General features: G+C 36.5%; 1 protein-coding gene across 4 annotated transcripts in view; it reads right to left on the reverse strand.

The window, feature by feature from the left end:
- The window catches only part of STK4 (serine/threonine kinase 4), a 153,704-nt gene that overhangs the window by 58,053 nt on the left and 80,051 nt on the right, over window positions 1-15,600 (reverse strand). For all 4 annotated transcript variants that reach the window (XM_077167990.1, XM_077167985.1, XM_077167995.1 and 1 more), the window contains exon 10: window positions 3,409-3,566. In XM_077167990.1, coding sequence (XP_077024105.1) covers window positions 3,409-3,566 — 158 coding nt within the window. The remainder of the gene's footprint in view (window positions 1-3,408; window positions 3,567-15,600) is intronic.

Consider the following 15,600-nt stretch of genomic DNA (forward strand, 5'->3'; position numbering starts at 1 on the left):
ACACTGCTTATTGGGGACCACTTTAAGTACCGCTGCTTTAGACTACTGTTTCAAATGCTTGCTTTCTGATTAAAGTAAGAGTTATACACTAAAGATATTAAGGGATTAAAAACAGTTTTAGTGGCAGTGCAATGGTGGCTCAGTGGCAGAATTCTCATCTGCCATGCCAGAGACCCGGGGTTGATTCCTGGAGCCTGCCCATGCCAAAAAAAAAAAAAAAACCAACCAGTTTTAATTCGTTCTTTGGTATTTTTTTGGTGTAGCTACTCATGCACAACCCATCTCTAACTCTTTTGTTGATTAGTTTGAAACTTTCTCAAAAGAAGAATTTAAAAAAATGAATTCTCACGAAATTCAGAAGATAAAAACAGGGTGAAATTTTATATATCAGGATGGATTGGCTCAGGCACAATGTGGGTTTATGCAAGTATTTAGAACATTGGTCTAAGTATCAAATGCCCATGAGTCCCAGACAGCTCAGACAGTGAATACAAATGAGTGAAGTAGGCCAGATTATACGTATAATTGGAGAGGGCATACCCAAACAGGGATACTACTCAGCTCCAGACAACAGTTATCCGATCATCTAGATCAACTTCTAAGTTTTCAAGATAAGTTAGAGATCCAAAATTTTATGTAAAATTTCTCAATTTCTAAACACAGATGACTGATTTTAAAATGTTGAAATACTGTTCAGAATACACAAAAAGTTCTGAGGGCTGGAGCCTCCAGTTTATGCATCTCGTTTATAGGAAGATTCAGGACCTTTCTCTTGCATGGTCTGAAGTAGTGTGAGCTGGCAGTATGCTGACCCAGTCACTGCGCTCATGGGCCCAGTCCCCGCAGCAGCTACCCAGTTCCAAAATAAAGCAGTCTCCATAAAGACTTACCAAAGCCCCTTTGTATAAGCAGCTTGCCTCCTGAAATAAGGTCTCTTGCCAATGAGCTCTATATGGGAAAACTGCGGCAAAGAGAAGTGAATTCTTCCTAACAGTTAGGATCAAAGTGACTGGGATTTCAGGATCACTAACATGTATAACATTTGAAACAAACAAACAAAACACACAGGAAACAAAGCTTGGGAACAGAGATATGAGGATTCTGAATGATAATGTGATTTATTTACCTAGGAGTTATTGAGACATCTTTGCCAAAAGACTCACTGAACTGAGAAAATCAGTCTTTACAGATTTGTAGAAGATAACTACACAAACAACATGGAATAGCAACACAATAACTCAAATCCCATGAATCTATTCTGATGGGTTGATCCTGAAGTCTGGAGCACTGCGGTAAGGACTCTGAAGCCAGATCCTGAATCTGTGCAAAAGATGAATGCCAAGGACCTAGAAGACAGGGATGGCAGCACATATAGCCCTGTATGTATGTATACCTTTGTATGGTAGATAAGAACACTTCACTTTGTCACATTCACAATGTGACTGAGTGACCGTGAGAGCCTTGTATCTGATGCTCCTTATATCCAGGGTATGGGCAGATGAATAAAAATATGGATATAAATAAATAAATAAATAAATAATAAGGGGGACAAAGGGCAAAATAAATTGGGTAGATGGAAACACTAGTGGTCAATGAGAGGGAGGGGTGAGGGGCATGGTATGTATGAGTTTTTCTTTTTTCTTTTTATTTCTTTTGCTGGAATGATACAAATGTTCAAAAAATGAATGTGATGATACTGTGAGTCACTGATTGTACACCATGTATGGAATGTTCTTATGTCAAGAATATATGTTCGTATGCTAAGTTTTTACAATTAAAATAGAATAAAAACCACTTCACTTGTGTTCAGAAAACCTACAGTCACGGTTTTCCTATAGTGTATTCTTAATACAGTAACTAGAATACTTTTAAAACATAAAGACAAAGTCACCTCTCCTCAGTGGTTTTCCATTTCACTCATAGTAAAAGTTAAACTCCTTATAATTGCACACAAGAGCTTAAATTATCTGATTTTCCACTACAGTGCCTGATCTCATTTCCTGCTATGCTCTGCCTTGGCACCATTCCTGATATACTGTCCTCTTCACTTGTTCCTCAAACATGCCAATCAAGTTCCTGCCTCAGGATCTCTGCATGTGCTGTTCCCCCTGCCTGAAAAGCTCTTCCTCTAGATATTAATATAGTCCACTCCCTCATTTTGTCACCAATGAGGTCTTCCTTGACTGCTCTATTTAATACTGCTACACACACACACACACACACACACACACATACACACACTCCTAAACTCTCTCTCCTGCTTTATATATTCCCAAGCACTCATCAATGACACACTAAATATTTTTCTTCTTTACTTTCCTACTTGTAGAATGAAAGCTCCACAGGGAAGGAGCTGTCTATTTTGTTCACTATTATATCCCCAGAAAAGTGTCAAACACGTACTGGCCCTCAAAAAAACACTGAACAAATAAATGAATGAACAAATAGATAAAAAAACAAACTTGGGTTCTAGCATAGGTTCAGTGACTAACCAGTTAACATTGGGTGGATTATCCCAGTCCTAGAAAGATCTCTATCATTACTTGTATAAACTATAACATCCTTGCTATTTAAAATATTCTATTATTTAAAATAGAATTTGAGTTATGAAGATTGACAGCGGAAAGTCAGGACTAGAAAGGACTCCCACCAAATCCAATGTTCAAACCAAGTTCTTCTATTAACAACAACAGAATTACAGCAGCTGAATATGAAAACCTCAGAATTTGAAATGTAAAAATAAAAAATTCATAAGGAGAAAGTTCATTCTAAAAATATTTAGAAAACGAATGCAGATTTCTCAGTTTACTGTTTTCCCAAATTTTGTACTGCCTTTACTCACTGAATCCCTGTGAACGTTAATAAATGTCTGTGGTTGAGGGAAAATGTCCTACAACAAAAAAGGGAAAAACACTCCCAGTTTTTCATAAGGAACTTTGGAACAATTTAATAGTCATCTTCTGACAATATTCAGAAAAATCTTCTTAGAATGCCTAAAATTAAAGAATGGTTAGCAAAACGACAAAGACACTGCAAAACAGCATCAACTGCCCTGGAGGGGCAATCTCAAACAACTATTAAACACATTTGCAGCCTCAGTTAAAGGCTGAATAATTCTTTTACCATTAACAATTTCTAACTTGACAAGGAGAAAAATGGCAAATGAATAAATCATTTTTAAAATGAAAAAGACAGCACTAAACCAGGGGCTCAGGCATTGTTCAAATGTCAGTCAAAATGCTGCTATCTCAAAACTGAAGGCCTCAGCTTAGGAAATGCAGCAAAGGATGCCAGAGGAGACTCAAACAGCCATGAGGAAGTGCTCAGGCATTTTCAGTGGAAGGGCAGAGCTGGATGTGTGGCAGTTCAAACAGAAGTCACAACCATTTGACTTCTAACACTACTTACAAACTCGTAGTCTCCATCTTGTGGCACTTTCCAATCAGAAGAATTTTTCAATGGGCCGGAAACACTCTTGCCAAAGTTGTTGATCTGATTTTCCTTTTCTTTCTGCTCAAAGTATTCAAGGAAAGATGGTTTTGCAGGCTGCATGGTCTCATCCCTTCCTGAAAACCCAGGAAAATAAAAGGTGAAAAGGAATACTCATATTTTATATAAATTTAGTAAACAGATCTCTCTCCAGATGGGCTCTGGTAAAACAGAGCTGTAGAGATGCTCTTTTTATTAAATTAGGACTCCTTTGGGAATCTAATGAAAACTATAGAAGACTACATAAATGTTCATTCAAAATATTTCTCAGAGAATTAAAAAAAAAAAAATCACAGTCTCCCTAAAATCCACACAAAGATTTTGGTGTGATACAAATGACTGAGTAAACTGCACATAACAACTTTTTGAGTCTCTGATAGCAAACAGTTCCTGTAATATTCAGACTGAAAACAGAAAAGCAAGTATAAAATATTTGTTTAACATCTTCAGCACAATATTCTCTATAGTCACTTAAGCAGGGAAAGAGAAAGATATTACAGTAGGGTGATTTCATTTGATAATTTCAATAATTGGATTAATGAGAAAAATATGCATGGAAAGTAAAATATAAGTAAATCACAACCCATTCACTTCATAAACTGTAACTTTAAAAATACTATTTATAGGGCAGACCACAGTGGATCAGCAGGCAGAGTTCTTGCCTGCCATGCCAGAGACCTGGGTTCGATTCTTGGTACCTGTCCATCCAAAAAAAAAAATACTATTTACAAATGCTTTATAATAAGGCTAAGGGAAAAAAATAGGTTGCAACATTATATATACAGATAATCTCAACTCTGTAAAAACATACCTAGGAGGTTTGTTACTCAGAGGTAGCCTCACTCTCTCTAAGCCCAACTCTGTAAGTGAAATCACTGCCCTCCCCCCTACGTGGGACATGACATCCAGGGATGAAACTCTCCCTGGCAGCATGGGAGACAATTCCCAGGGATGAGTTCGGCCCTGACACCATGGGATCAACAATGCCATCCTGACCAAAAGGGGGAAAAGAGGTATAAACAATAAAGTATCAGTGGCTGAGAGAGTTCAGATAGAGTTGAGAGGAAATTGTGGAGGTCACTCTTACACAAGCTTCAGTTAGATATTGCTACCTATTGTAATTTGCCAAAAACATTCCAGCCAATCCTAAAGAACATGTAGGGCAATATATAAGATCCTTAAAGGTTCCATGCACTAGAGTAACTTTTCAGAAACCTACAACCTCCAGATGGGTCCCTGGACCAGATAAGTCCTGAAACTTAGAAGGCTCAGCCCCTCCAGAGCATCAGCTAGTTCCAATTCCGTACCCTATATTAGTGACAGACCCTTCCAACATAAAAAGGTAAGAATGGCCATAGTCCAAATACCCCTAAAGTGTGGGAAAGATGGTGGAGTTATACACACAAGGTAGGGTTTAACAAACGAATATGACTGCTGAACCATTAAACTGATATTTCTTTTAGTCTCCAGAATCTTCGAGCAGCTAGAAGTAAAAACCTAAAATTGTGGAATTGCAACCCATACCAAACTCTAATATCTGTTCTACAACTAATTGTTGTGCTTGCTTTGAAATTTATTTTAACATATATTTACCCAACATATATTTTTTTATATATATGTTATTTTTCACAAAAAGGAAAAAAAAGTCAACTGTGATGATACAAAAATATTTATCTCTTCTAGCCTCCTATATTCTGGAGCAGATGGAAAAAATCTGAGAGGATGGTATGGCAGCCCATGACAAACTCTGGGATCTGTCCTGTAAGTACATTTTGAAGAGTGCTCTGAAAATTATTGCTTTTTTCTTTCTTTGCTTTGTATATATGTTATATTATACAATAAAAAAAAGTTTAAAAAATAATACATAGGAGAAAAAAAAATAAGACCAAAAGAAAATCAATAAAATGTCAACAGCTTTTGTCTCTGCTAATAGGATTACAGGTGATTTTATTTACTTCTTTATGAACATTTTAAATAAAGAAGATAGTACAGGATAAGTATTAAGTGAGTAGAACAAGTGGTAAGAGTTACAAAGGCCCCCAAAATGGAGAGAACTCACAAGCTGGGGTGGTTAGGAAAGACTGGAAGCTTAAGTTGGGCTTTGAACCATTCGTGCTAGAGGAATCGGCAGCTACAACTAGTCACAATGGCAAAAAAGAATAATCTTATCCGGCATGACTTAAACACCTAGCTAGCTGAATGGCCCTATTTTACATATTGAGGTATGTTTGTGCCTGTGATTAGTATCATTATGTTGGAGTGCAGGAAGCTTTTTTCAGTCCTTCCCACGAACATGTCCTTTTCCCCAGAAACCAGGAAAAAGGGCCAGCAGGTCTGGAGCCTTTCTAAGCTCATGGAGAGGTGTTTAGAAGAAAAGGAGCAAATGTTTCTCTCTGGGCACATCTGTTCCATGCAATCTTATCTCCCGACACTTGTCTCATCCAATTTCAAGCCAGCACCCTGATTCTGTCTTAGACGTTTGTTACCCTCCTCGCTGTCACCATCGCCAAGTTCCATAGCTGTCAATCCCAGATTTGTCTACTTCCAGATGCTGCCAGTAGCTTATTTCACTGTTGCACCTCATTTATTAGTGATTAAATGCAATATTTGCTAGGAGTAGGTAATGGATGTTCTGTTTAATTTGTTCTAGGTATGATATTAAGTGCTTTTCATGCTTATCCTATTTAATTTTTAAATTAGACTTAAGGTATTTTTTCATAACATAGTTTGTAGGAACTACAATAAAATAACACTTGTAAAAAAAATGGATGTTTGGGATTTGCTCAGAAGTCAGGAAGCCACATTCTTTTGATAAGTCCCCTCTTCTACGACCACTAGAGAAGAGGACCAGCTCAGGGAGGACACTGAAGCAATCCTACACATAAAATAAAGGAGTATTCAGAGAGCCTTTGAAAGCTAAGCAACTGCAATAGTACTATTGACTGCAAACATACACAACATTATTATTAAAAATATCCTGACGAGACAGACCGATCAGCTGAACAGAATAGAAAGTACAGAAATAAAACAGAAAGTCCAAATGGCTGTTTCAACTGGAAAAAGATTAAATTGGATCCATACCTCACACCTTAAACTATAAAAATTCCAAATGCATAGCACATCTAATTGTAAAATTGGAAACCATAAATACTAAAACATGTGTGAATTCATTTAGAACCTAAGTGTGGAAAAAGGCTTTCCGACCATGACAAAATCCAGATGCAATAAAAAATAGATAAAAACTTTTTGTGTGACAAAAACATCATAAATAAAAAAAATTATAAGCACACATCCACTATAAGCCAAGCAAAAAGACAATGAAGATCTGGGAGAAAGTATTTACAACAATTACCACAAAATAATTTAAATTTTTCTTTTTAAAGAAAAGTTTAGGAATTCTTTATATATTAGGATAAGCTTTAAGTATAAAAAGAATTCTTAAAATCAAGGTAAAGAAAGATAAAACAGTCGAAAAATGGGCTTAAGACTTGAAATGATGGCACACACACAAAGATATCCCACTGGTTCTTAAACATATGAAAAAATGCTCAGGTTTACTCATATTAAGAGAAATTCAAAATCAAAACCACTTACATTTCAGACTGGCAAAATTTCAAAAGCTTGACAACACACAACCTGTGGGTATGGCTGTGGGGACACAGGTACTGTGACACACTGCTAAATTGGCATTCAAAATGGTACAATCCCTATGGGGAGTTTTGTCAATATCTAAATGTCAAAATATGAGACCAGGGAAGTCATGGAAAAATACTGTGGTGGTGTATTTAAATCAAGGTATTCATTTGAATTCATGATTTTTAAAAATACATATTTCCAAGCTTTTTTCGTTAAAAGGCCTTGAAACAATAACACCCCAGTAGTGATGAGCACACCTAGCACCCAGTTCCTGGTTTCTAAATACCACTCTCCACTAATAGGAACTAGGACTTCTTAAGAGAAATGGCTGATTCCAGATCCAGGGCAGAAAATGTACAAAATAAGCCTGGAACATCTTTTTGTGCCAAAAAGAGCAAATGTTCAAAAATTAATGGTGATATATCACTGAGCTATAGGTTTTTGCTTTGTTTTGTTTTGTTTTGTTTTGATTTTACTATTATTACTTTTATTTTTTTCTCTATATTAACATTCTATATCTTTTTCGGTTATGTTGCTAGTTCTTCTAAACCAATGCAAATGTACTAAGAAATGATGATCATGCATCTATGTGATGATGTTAAGAATTAATGATTGCATGTGTAGAATGGTATGATCTCTAAATGTTGGGTTAATTTCTTTTTTTCCGTTAATTAAAAAAAAAAAAAAGAGAAGGGATAATTGGAGATGAAGGGATACAGACTGTACAACGGGACTGGATATAAAAACTCAGAAATGGACAGCACAATACTACCCAATTGTAATGCAATTATGTTAAAACACTGAATGAAGCTGCATGTGAGGTATAGGTTTTTTGTTTTTGTTTTTTTTTCTTTCTATTATTGTTTTAATTCTTATTCTGTTGTCTTTTTATTTCTTTTTCTAAATCGATGCAAATGTACTAAGAAATGATGAATATGCAACTATGTGATGTTATTAAGAATTACTGATTGTACATGTAGATTGGAATGATTTCTAATTGTTTTGTTAATTCTTTTTTTAATTAATAAAAAAAAAAATTAATGGTGATATATCAAAAGGACACTGGAGCCACTTTGAAGGGGATGCCACTGGTGAATTCTAGAACATCAAAAAGTATACAATGAGGGTGATGTGATGATGGCTCAGTGGTAGAATTCTTGCCTGCCATGCCAGAGACCCAGGTTTGATTCCCGGTGCCTGTCCATGCAAGAAAAAAAAAGAAAAAAGTATAAAAGGAATAAAAAAGAATACATGAGCTCAGACTGATACTCCAAAGGTAAGAGGGGGTTGGGAAAGAAGGGAAAGCTCTTCTTTAGAAGAATCACCATTTGACAACTGAATTGTAAGTCACAAAAATATCTTCTTTCTTAAGAAATACACATAAAAGAGAGTATCTTCTTTCTTAAGAAACATGTACTTAATGTTTGAGAATGAGTTGCATATATATGCAACAACTTCTCATTACTTCTTTTAAGTTCTTATTATTTCTCTTATTCATCTATCTTCGTGTACAGAGAAATGTCAGAAATGAGTTCATCAATAAAAAATGGCAACATTTGGATAGAAATATTAGGTAATATAAACGTTTTTTCCTCCTGTGGAATTGTCTTTAAAAATGACAGTCTTATTTAAAATTAAAAAAGCATCATCTCCAACCATAAAATTGGGCAGTCACTACATAGACTTCCATGGTGCTTCATCCACTCCTTCCACTTGCACTATAGGTGGACTTCAGAAATTCAAGACTTTACTGAGGGATGAAACACTGAAGACAACATTTCAGTGGTCTAATTTTAAACCACATCATAAAAATCAAAGAAAGGTCTTTTAGCTAGAGTAAAGTCATTTGTCTAATTCTGGATTATCACTATTAAGATGAGAAAGTGAGAACATTTACTTTCTTCATATTTGAGTTCTTCACTTGTTCGATGACAACAGCCCTTAAAGATTACTAATACTTTTGGAGTTGAAGCACCAACAGTTGTTTGTCTCTTTCAAAAACTGCGGGTCACAAATCAGAAATTCTATCTAAAACTTCTTTCCTTTTACTTTTGTATATCAATACCAGGAACCTGCTTACATCTAACATTTGTTAGAAATTAAAGTTCCAAAAACTACATTGAATCATATAATAAGAGAATCTGAATCTAAGCACACATTTAGACATAAACTGGAAGTAAAATTCACACATGTATTAGAAATTTAATTATAGTGAAATGATTAGTTAAAAGGTTACATGCAAAAGATTACAAAAAAAAGTTAAAATTGATTTTGGAGACAAATCTGATTCTAGTCCTGACTATGTGACCTTAGAGATAACCACAGGTTCCCAATCTGCAAAGATGATACTGGAACAGATGATTTATAATGTTTCTTGAAGCTTTAAAAATTCTAAGATTCTATTACTTGGTAGTAATTTATGAAAATATATTTCTGCCCCAGTTGCTATAATAATTCAAAAGTTCTCCTTGCTGTGGAAGACAGTTTGGCGGTTCCTTAGAAAACGAAATAACAAGTTGCCCCACAACCTGGCAATACCACTATTTGGTATATACCCAGAATTGCTGAAAGCAGTGTCATGAATAGACATTTGCACACTGATGTTCACAACAGCATTATTCATAACTGGAAAAGATGGAAACAATCCAAGTGCCCATCAACAGATGAGTGAGATAAACAAAATGTGGTATGAACATAGGATGGAATATTAGGCAGCAGTAAGAAAAAATGAGGTCCTGAAGCATATGACAACATGGATGAAACTTGAGGACTCAGCATTACCTGAGTAAAATAAAACAGACACAAAAGGATAGCTACTATATGATTTCCCTGATATGAACCCCCTAGAAAATGCAAACTCAGAGTCAAAGTAGAATATAGGGGACCTAGACACAGAAACTAGAGAACAGGGAACGATTACCTAATATGTACAGATTTGTTAACGAGGCTGAACTTAAATGGGAATGGATAGAGGGGATGGTAGTTCATTAGTGGGATTATAAGTAATGGTGTTGTATTGAAGATGAATATGATTGAAAGGGGTTTAGAGCCATGTATGTCACCAATTAGCACCACAAATATAAATAAGTTCTTGCATGAACTACTTCAAAGGTATGACATTTGTACAAAGAGTTAATAATTATGTGGGAAAAGCTACCTATTGCATTCTAAAGTCTGTATCTAACAGGAATACCACACTAGTACCACAATACTAGGGGTAAATAATTGCAGGGTGGAGAGGGGATAAGAGTTAAGGGGAGTTTGGGATTTTCTCTTTGGCATGGATATGTCTAACTGTTATCTCTCTCTTTGGAGCAATGAAAATTGTCTACAATTTAGAGTGACGATGATTGTAAAACTAAGTGAGGATACTGTGAGACATGATTGTTTATTTTGGATAGAATATATGCTACATGAAGCTTTTAAAAAAATTCTCTCCTAAAGGATTATGACTCAGCATTAGTCAATCTCTGCTTTTAGCGATTCCAGAAATAACTTCCTACACCATAATGGTTATTTATGTATGTGTTAGAGTGCTTCACTATTGGATCAAATTTATATGGAGGAGATAGCATTTCTAACATGACCAATATTTCCTTGATAATAATACTATGATTAAACTGTTACTCCTATAGTAAGAGTCAAGATAATCTCAATAAACAGATCTACATTACTAATACAATTACTATCTAATGTAGATTACCTACAAAAAAATAGCCACAATAATTTCCTCTCTGTATCCAGACCCTCAAGAAGTTCCCTTCCACAATGACTCTGGGCTTGGCCATGTAGCTTGCTTTGGCCCCTGAGATAATAACAAATGTACTGAAGGAGAGGCATGAAAAGTGCTCATGTATTCTACAACCATGTAAATAAACCTGAGTGCACCTGCTAGATGGTGAGAGACCCCTAGCCAACAGCCATCTCAAATGAAGCCTTTGAAAAGGTACACCAGCTGACCAGAGACAGGAGCCAGCTAGTCCAGACCAGAAAGACCACCTAAATTAAATAAAATGGTTGTTCTAAGCCGCAAGTTTTGGGGTGGTTTGATATATACAGAAAAAACTAATGGATACTGTCAGACTGCTTGTCTCTTTTTTTCTCTCTTACACATACACACTATAACTACGGAAAGAGCTCTATTCTTTGGGACTGCAGGTTCAAGTTCAACTAATGTTTACTGAATACCTTCTAAATTTCAGGCTTTCTACTAAGTGTTTTCACAGGATGGTCTCATCCAAGCCTCATGTAAACTATGGAGACGCGGACTTACATTTATTAGGCACCTACCAAGTGCAAGAACCCTATATGACTTCATGTAATCCTTGAAGAATTTGTTGAAGTATGTATTATTATTTCCATTATATAGGTAAGAAGTTTGCCTAAGATTTCATAGCTAATACTGTTAAAGCCAGGATTTGAACCTGATTACCAGGAATTAAGTCTGATGAGCCATGTCTCATACTGCAAATTCCCTAAAATCAAACGAAGAATCTTGATTGCCAGAACTGCCATTAAGTTGAGTCCAGAAAGACTGGGGTTGAGGGCAGAATTTTCCCAGTAACCTTATCTTTCAGCATCCTTGAGCTATGACCAAGTAGGCATGTCAGTTCTGAAAAGTGTAACAGTATCATTCCAAGCTAATTAAAAGCAATGCTCTTTCCATTGGCTGGCTGGTGAGCTTTTGTTTCAACCCCAGCTAGGGTATTTCTTCTGATGTATCCCAGGAAATGAAGACATTCAGTTGAATAACAATACATGGAACTTGAAGCCATGGGGAGAATGCACTGAACAGAGAAGTGAAGGTTTGAAAATGGAAACGTATTGCGCTGATTTTTTTTTTTACCTGATGCAGATAATGCATGAACATCTACGCTGCCTATTTTTCTTTGTAAGCCTCATCTGGCAAGCTAAAATGACAATTACAATCTATCTAAACCCCCATAGGCAAAGGGATAAATTAATAAGTAATTGTACCCTTCTTTACCTTTCTTTGTGAAATGTCAAATAAAAGGTAAAGTACCCAACAACCCAAATGTCCATCAACCGATGAATGGATAAATAAAATAAGGTATATCCAAACAGTGGAATATTATTAGGCGATAAAAAGGGATGAAGTACTGATACATATTACAAATATGGATGACCTTTGAAAAATTATGTTAGTGAAAAAGCCTGATGCAAAAGTCACATATGATTCCATTTCTATAAAATGTCCAGAATAGACAAATTCATAGAGGCAGAAAATAGATTAGCAGTTGCCAGGGGCTAGGGGAAGAGAACAATAGGGAATAACTGCTAACAGACTGGGGTTTTTCAAGGGGGTGATATGTCTAGAGTTTAATAGTAGACACAGGTACACCACTGAATTGTATATTTTAAAATGGCAAATTTTATGATACATGAATTATATCTCAATTTTAAAAATAATACATTTTAAAAACTAAATTATGGTGATGGTTATGCAACTTTGTGAATATACTAAAAATCACAGGTTTATCTTAAATGAATGAATTGTATAGTATGTGAATTATATATCAATGACTCCATTTTTAATTTTTTTTTATTATTAAAGCAGAAGGATCCCCTTTACTCCATATTCACTTTTATTTCTGTATTCATATGAGCTATAACAAAGCCAGGGCAATCGTAACTGATAAGGAACATGACCAAAGATTGATAACGATCTTTTCCTTTGGAATGACCACCTTCTAGATCTTAAACTTCTGCTCTTCAATTTCAAACCTTCATTTTTTATATTGTTACTAAGTAAACCACATGGTCAACTTATTCTTTCCATAATTCCTACAATAACAGTTCTTTTCTATCTTAATAGTATTTTATTCTGTTTGAATTAGAGAACTGAGCAATGTTTGCATTTTCTTCCATCTCATGTACAAATATTTGCAAGGGAAAAACCCTCAAGTAATCCCTCAAATGTTTTCTTCTGGTTTAGAATAATATGCCTTAACATGCACTTATCACAGGCTTTCCCCCCCTTAATCTAGTATTTTTTATGTGTGGCTTTTTTGGTTTTGTTTTTGCTACCAAACATCGAAGTGCTTTGCATGTGTATTAACTCTCTCAGTTACACAATTTATTACCCAACCTGCTGTACCACCATATAATTACAAGTTATAAGACTCCCTGGAACCAACACAGGAATAATTTTTCCAGTAAACTAGCTTCAATCATTGCCTGTATAAGAATTAAATAACTGAAAGCGAGGGGTAAGGGGTGTGGTAGGTATAATCTTTTTTTTCCCCTTTCCTGTGTTCGTTTTATTTCTTTTTCTATTGTCTTTTTATTTCTTTTTCTAAACTAATTCAAATGTTCTAAGAAATGATAAATATGCAACTAAGAAAAAAAAAAAAGAAAGAAATAATCCGTAACTGAGCAAGTGCTGTGTTAGATACAACACTAAATGTATAAGTAATAAAAGAAAAATAAATGTCATCAAAATTTAAAAAAAAAAATGAATTAAATAACTTGACTTCTCTGCAAAGGTGTTCAATATCTATCAAAAGAGAGCTAGAAAAAACTTCTGGACCAAAAGGGGGAAGAGTGAAATGAGACAAAGTATCAATGACTGAGAGATTCCAAACAGAGTCCAGAGGTTATCCTGGAGGTTATTCTTATGCATCAAGTAGACAACATCTTGTTATTCAAGATGTAATGGAGAGGCTGGAGGGAACTGCCTGAAAATGTAGAGCTGTGTTCCAGTAGCCATATTTCTTGAGGATGACTGAGTAATGATATGGCTGGCACAATGCTACTGTGTGATTGTGAAAACCTTGTGTCTGATGCACCTTTTATCTACCTTGTCAACAAAGGAGTAGAACATATGGAATAAAAATTAATAGGGGGAACAAATGTTAAAAGAAATTTAGTTTGAAATGCTAGTGATCAATGAAAGCGAGGGGTAAGGGGTATGGTAGGTATAAGCTTTTTTTTTTCTTTCCTGTGTTCGTTTACTTTCTTTTTCTATTATCTTTTTATTTCTTTTTCTGAATTAAGGCAAATGTTCTAAGAAATGATGAATATGCAACTAAGTGATGATATTGTGAATTACTGATTATATATGTTGATGTTTTATTTGGTTTCTTAATTTTTTAATTAATAAATAAATTAAAAAAAAAAAAAGAGAGAGCTAGAAGACTTCCGGGAAGGTAGCCAACTAGAGTAGCTTGAGATTACCCTGCTCCATGGAACAGTTCAAGAAGGGACAGGAGGGCGACGGAGGTGGCAATTTGGGAGTGCAACTGACCTGGGAGAGCCTTCTGCACCACATGTGGCAGCCCTGGTTGCAGAGGTCGAGGAACTGAGAAGCAAAAAGCTGGAGCCTGACACGGAGCATGAAGCCACAGACTGCACGGGAGTACACAGATGGGAACGCAGGACTAGGAATTAAGCCAGGCTATGTTCCTTGGGCGCGCTACCCTCACCAGTGCAGCCCTGTGACTGGCGACTCAACCCACACTCCAGCACCTGAACCCCATCACCCCTTCCATTCCCTGTGCTCCAGGCACTCCCACCCCACCAGCCTCCAGCGCACATATCTAACCCACATCCATACCCCAAGGGCAGCCCAACCCACCTCTCCTGCATACCTCCTGAGCACTACCTCCCCCTCCGTTTCCAGTAGTCTATTGCCAGTGCATAAAGGTTGTGTGCACTAACCCTCATATCTAGGATACCCCTGCCTGCCCCCATGCCCACAGTGTCACACAGTCTCAACCCCCTCCCTGAGCTCAGCGCATCCATTTACGGCACTACTAGACCCACGCATGCGCACGGACCCCCCATCACATCATTCAGCTCTGGGAACTGTGCTTTACAGTAGTCCTAGAACCGTGCATGCGCAAAAACCTCAGCCTCACTTCCCAGCTCTGAGAAAGTACTGGCCTGCACAGCCGGGTCACAGCTACCACCAATCCATGAAGGCATAGACCTGCTGTCACAGCTCTAAGCAGGTGCACAAAAGGCCCCATGCCTTAGACCAGCACACACTACGGTTAAGCCACCCAGACCGGTGCACTTACACAGCTACATCCTCTCTGGCTGCTGGGCACCCACAATCACAAATATCAGCAAAACATCCTCAACCTGTGCCCATACCTGACCTGAACCGAATCACTACACTGAGTGCTCCCCACCGTGCCCTGCTCCCTGCTGTACAACCATTCCACAAACACAAGGCCTTAGACTACTGAAAGAAATCAACTCCCAAAGTAAATCAATCAAGATATTTACATACCACGAAAATAGCAGATAACTAAGCATATCACAATGCAGACAGATACAGCCCTGTCTAATGACCAAATTAAAACACCAGAGGAGACACAGATGATGGAACAACTAATCACAAATGTTCATACAACTCTACTTAATAAAATAAGTGGGAAAGCAAATGACATAAAGGAGATCAAGAAGACAGTAGAAGAGTACAAAGAGGAATTTGAAAGAATAAATAGA

Source organism: Tamandua tetradactyla, chromosome 1 (assembly GCF_023851605.1).
Source record: "Tamandua tetradactyla isolate mTamTet1 chromosome 1, mTamTet1.pri, whole genome shotgun sequence".
Classification (NCBI taxonomy): Eukaryota; Metazoa; Chordata; class Mammalia; order Pilosa; family Myrmecophagidae; genus Tamandua; species Tamandua tetradactyla.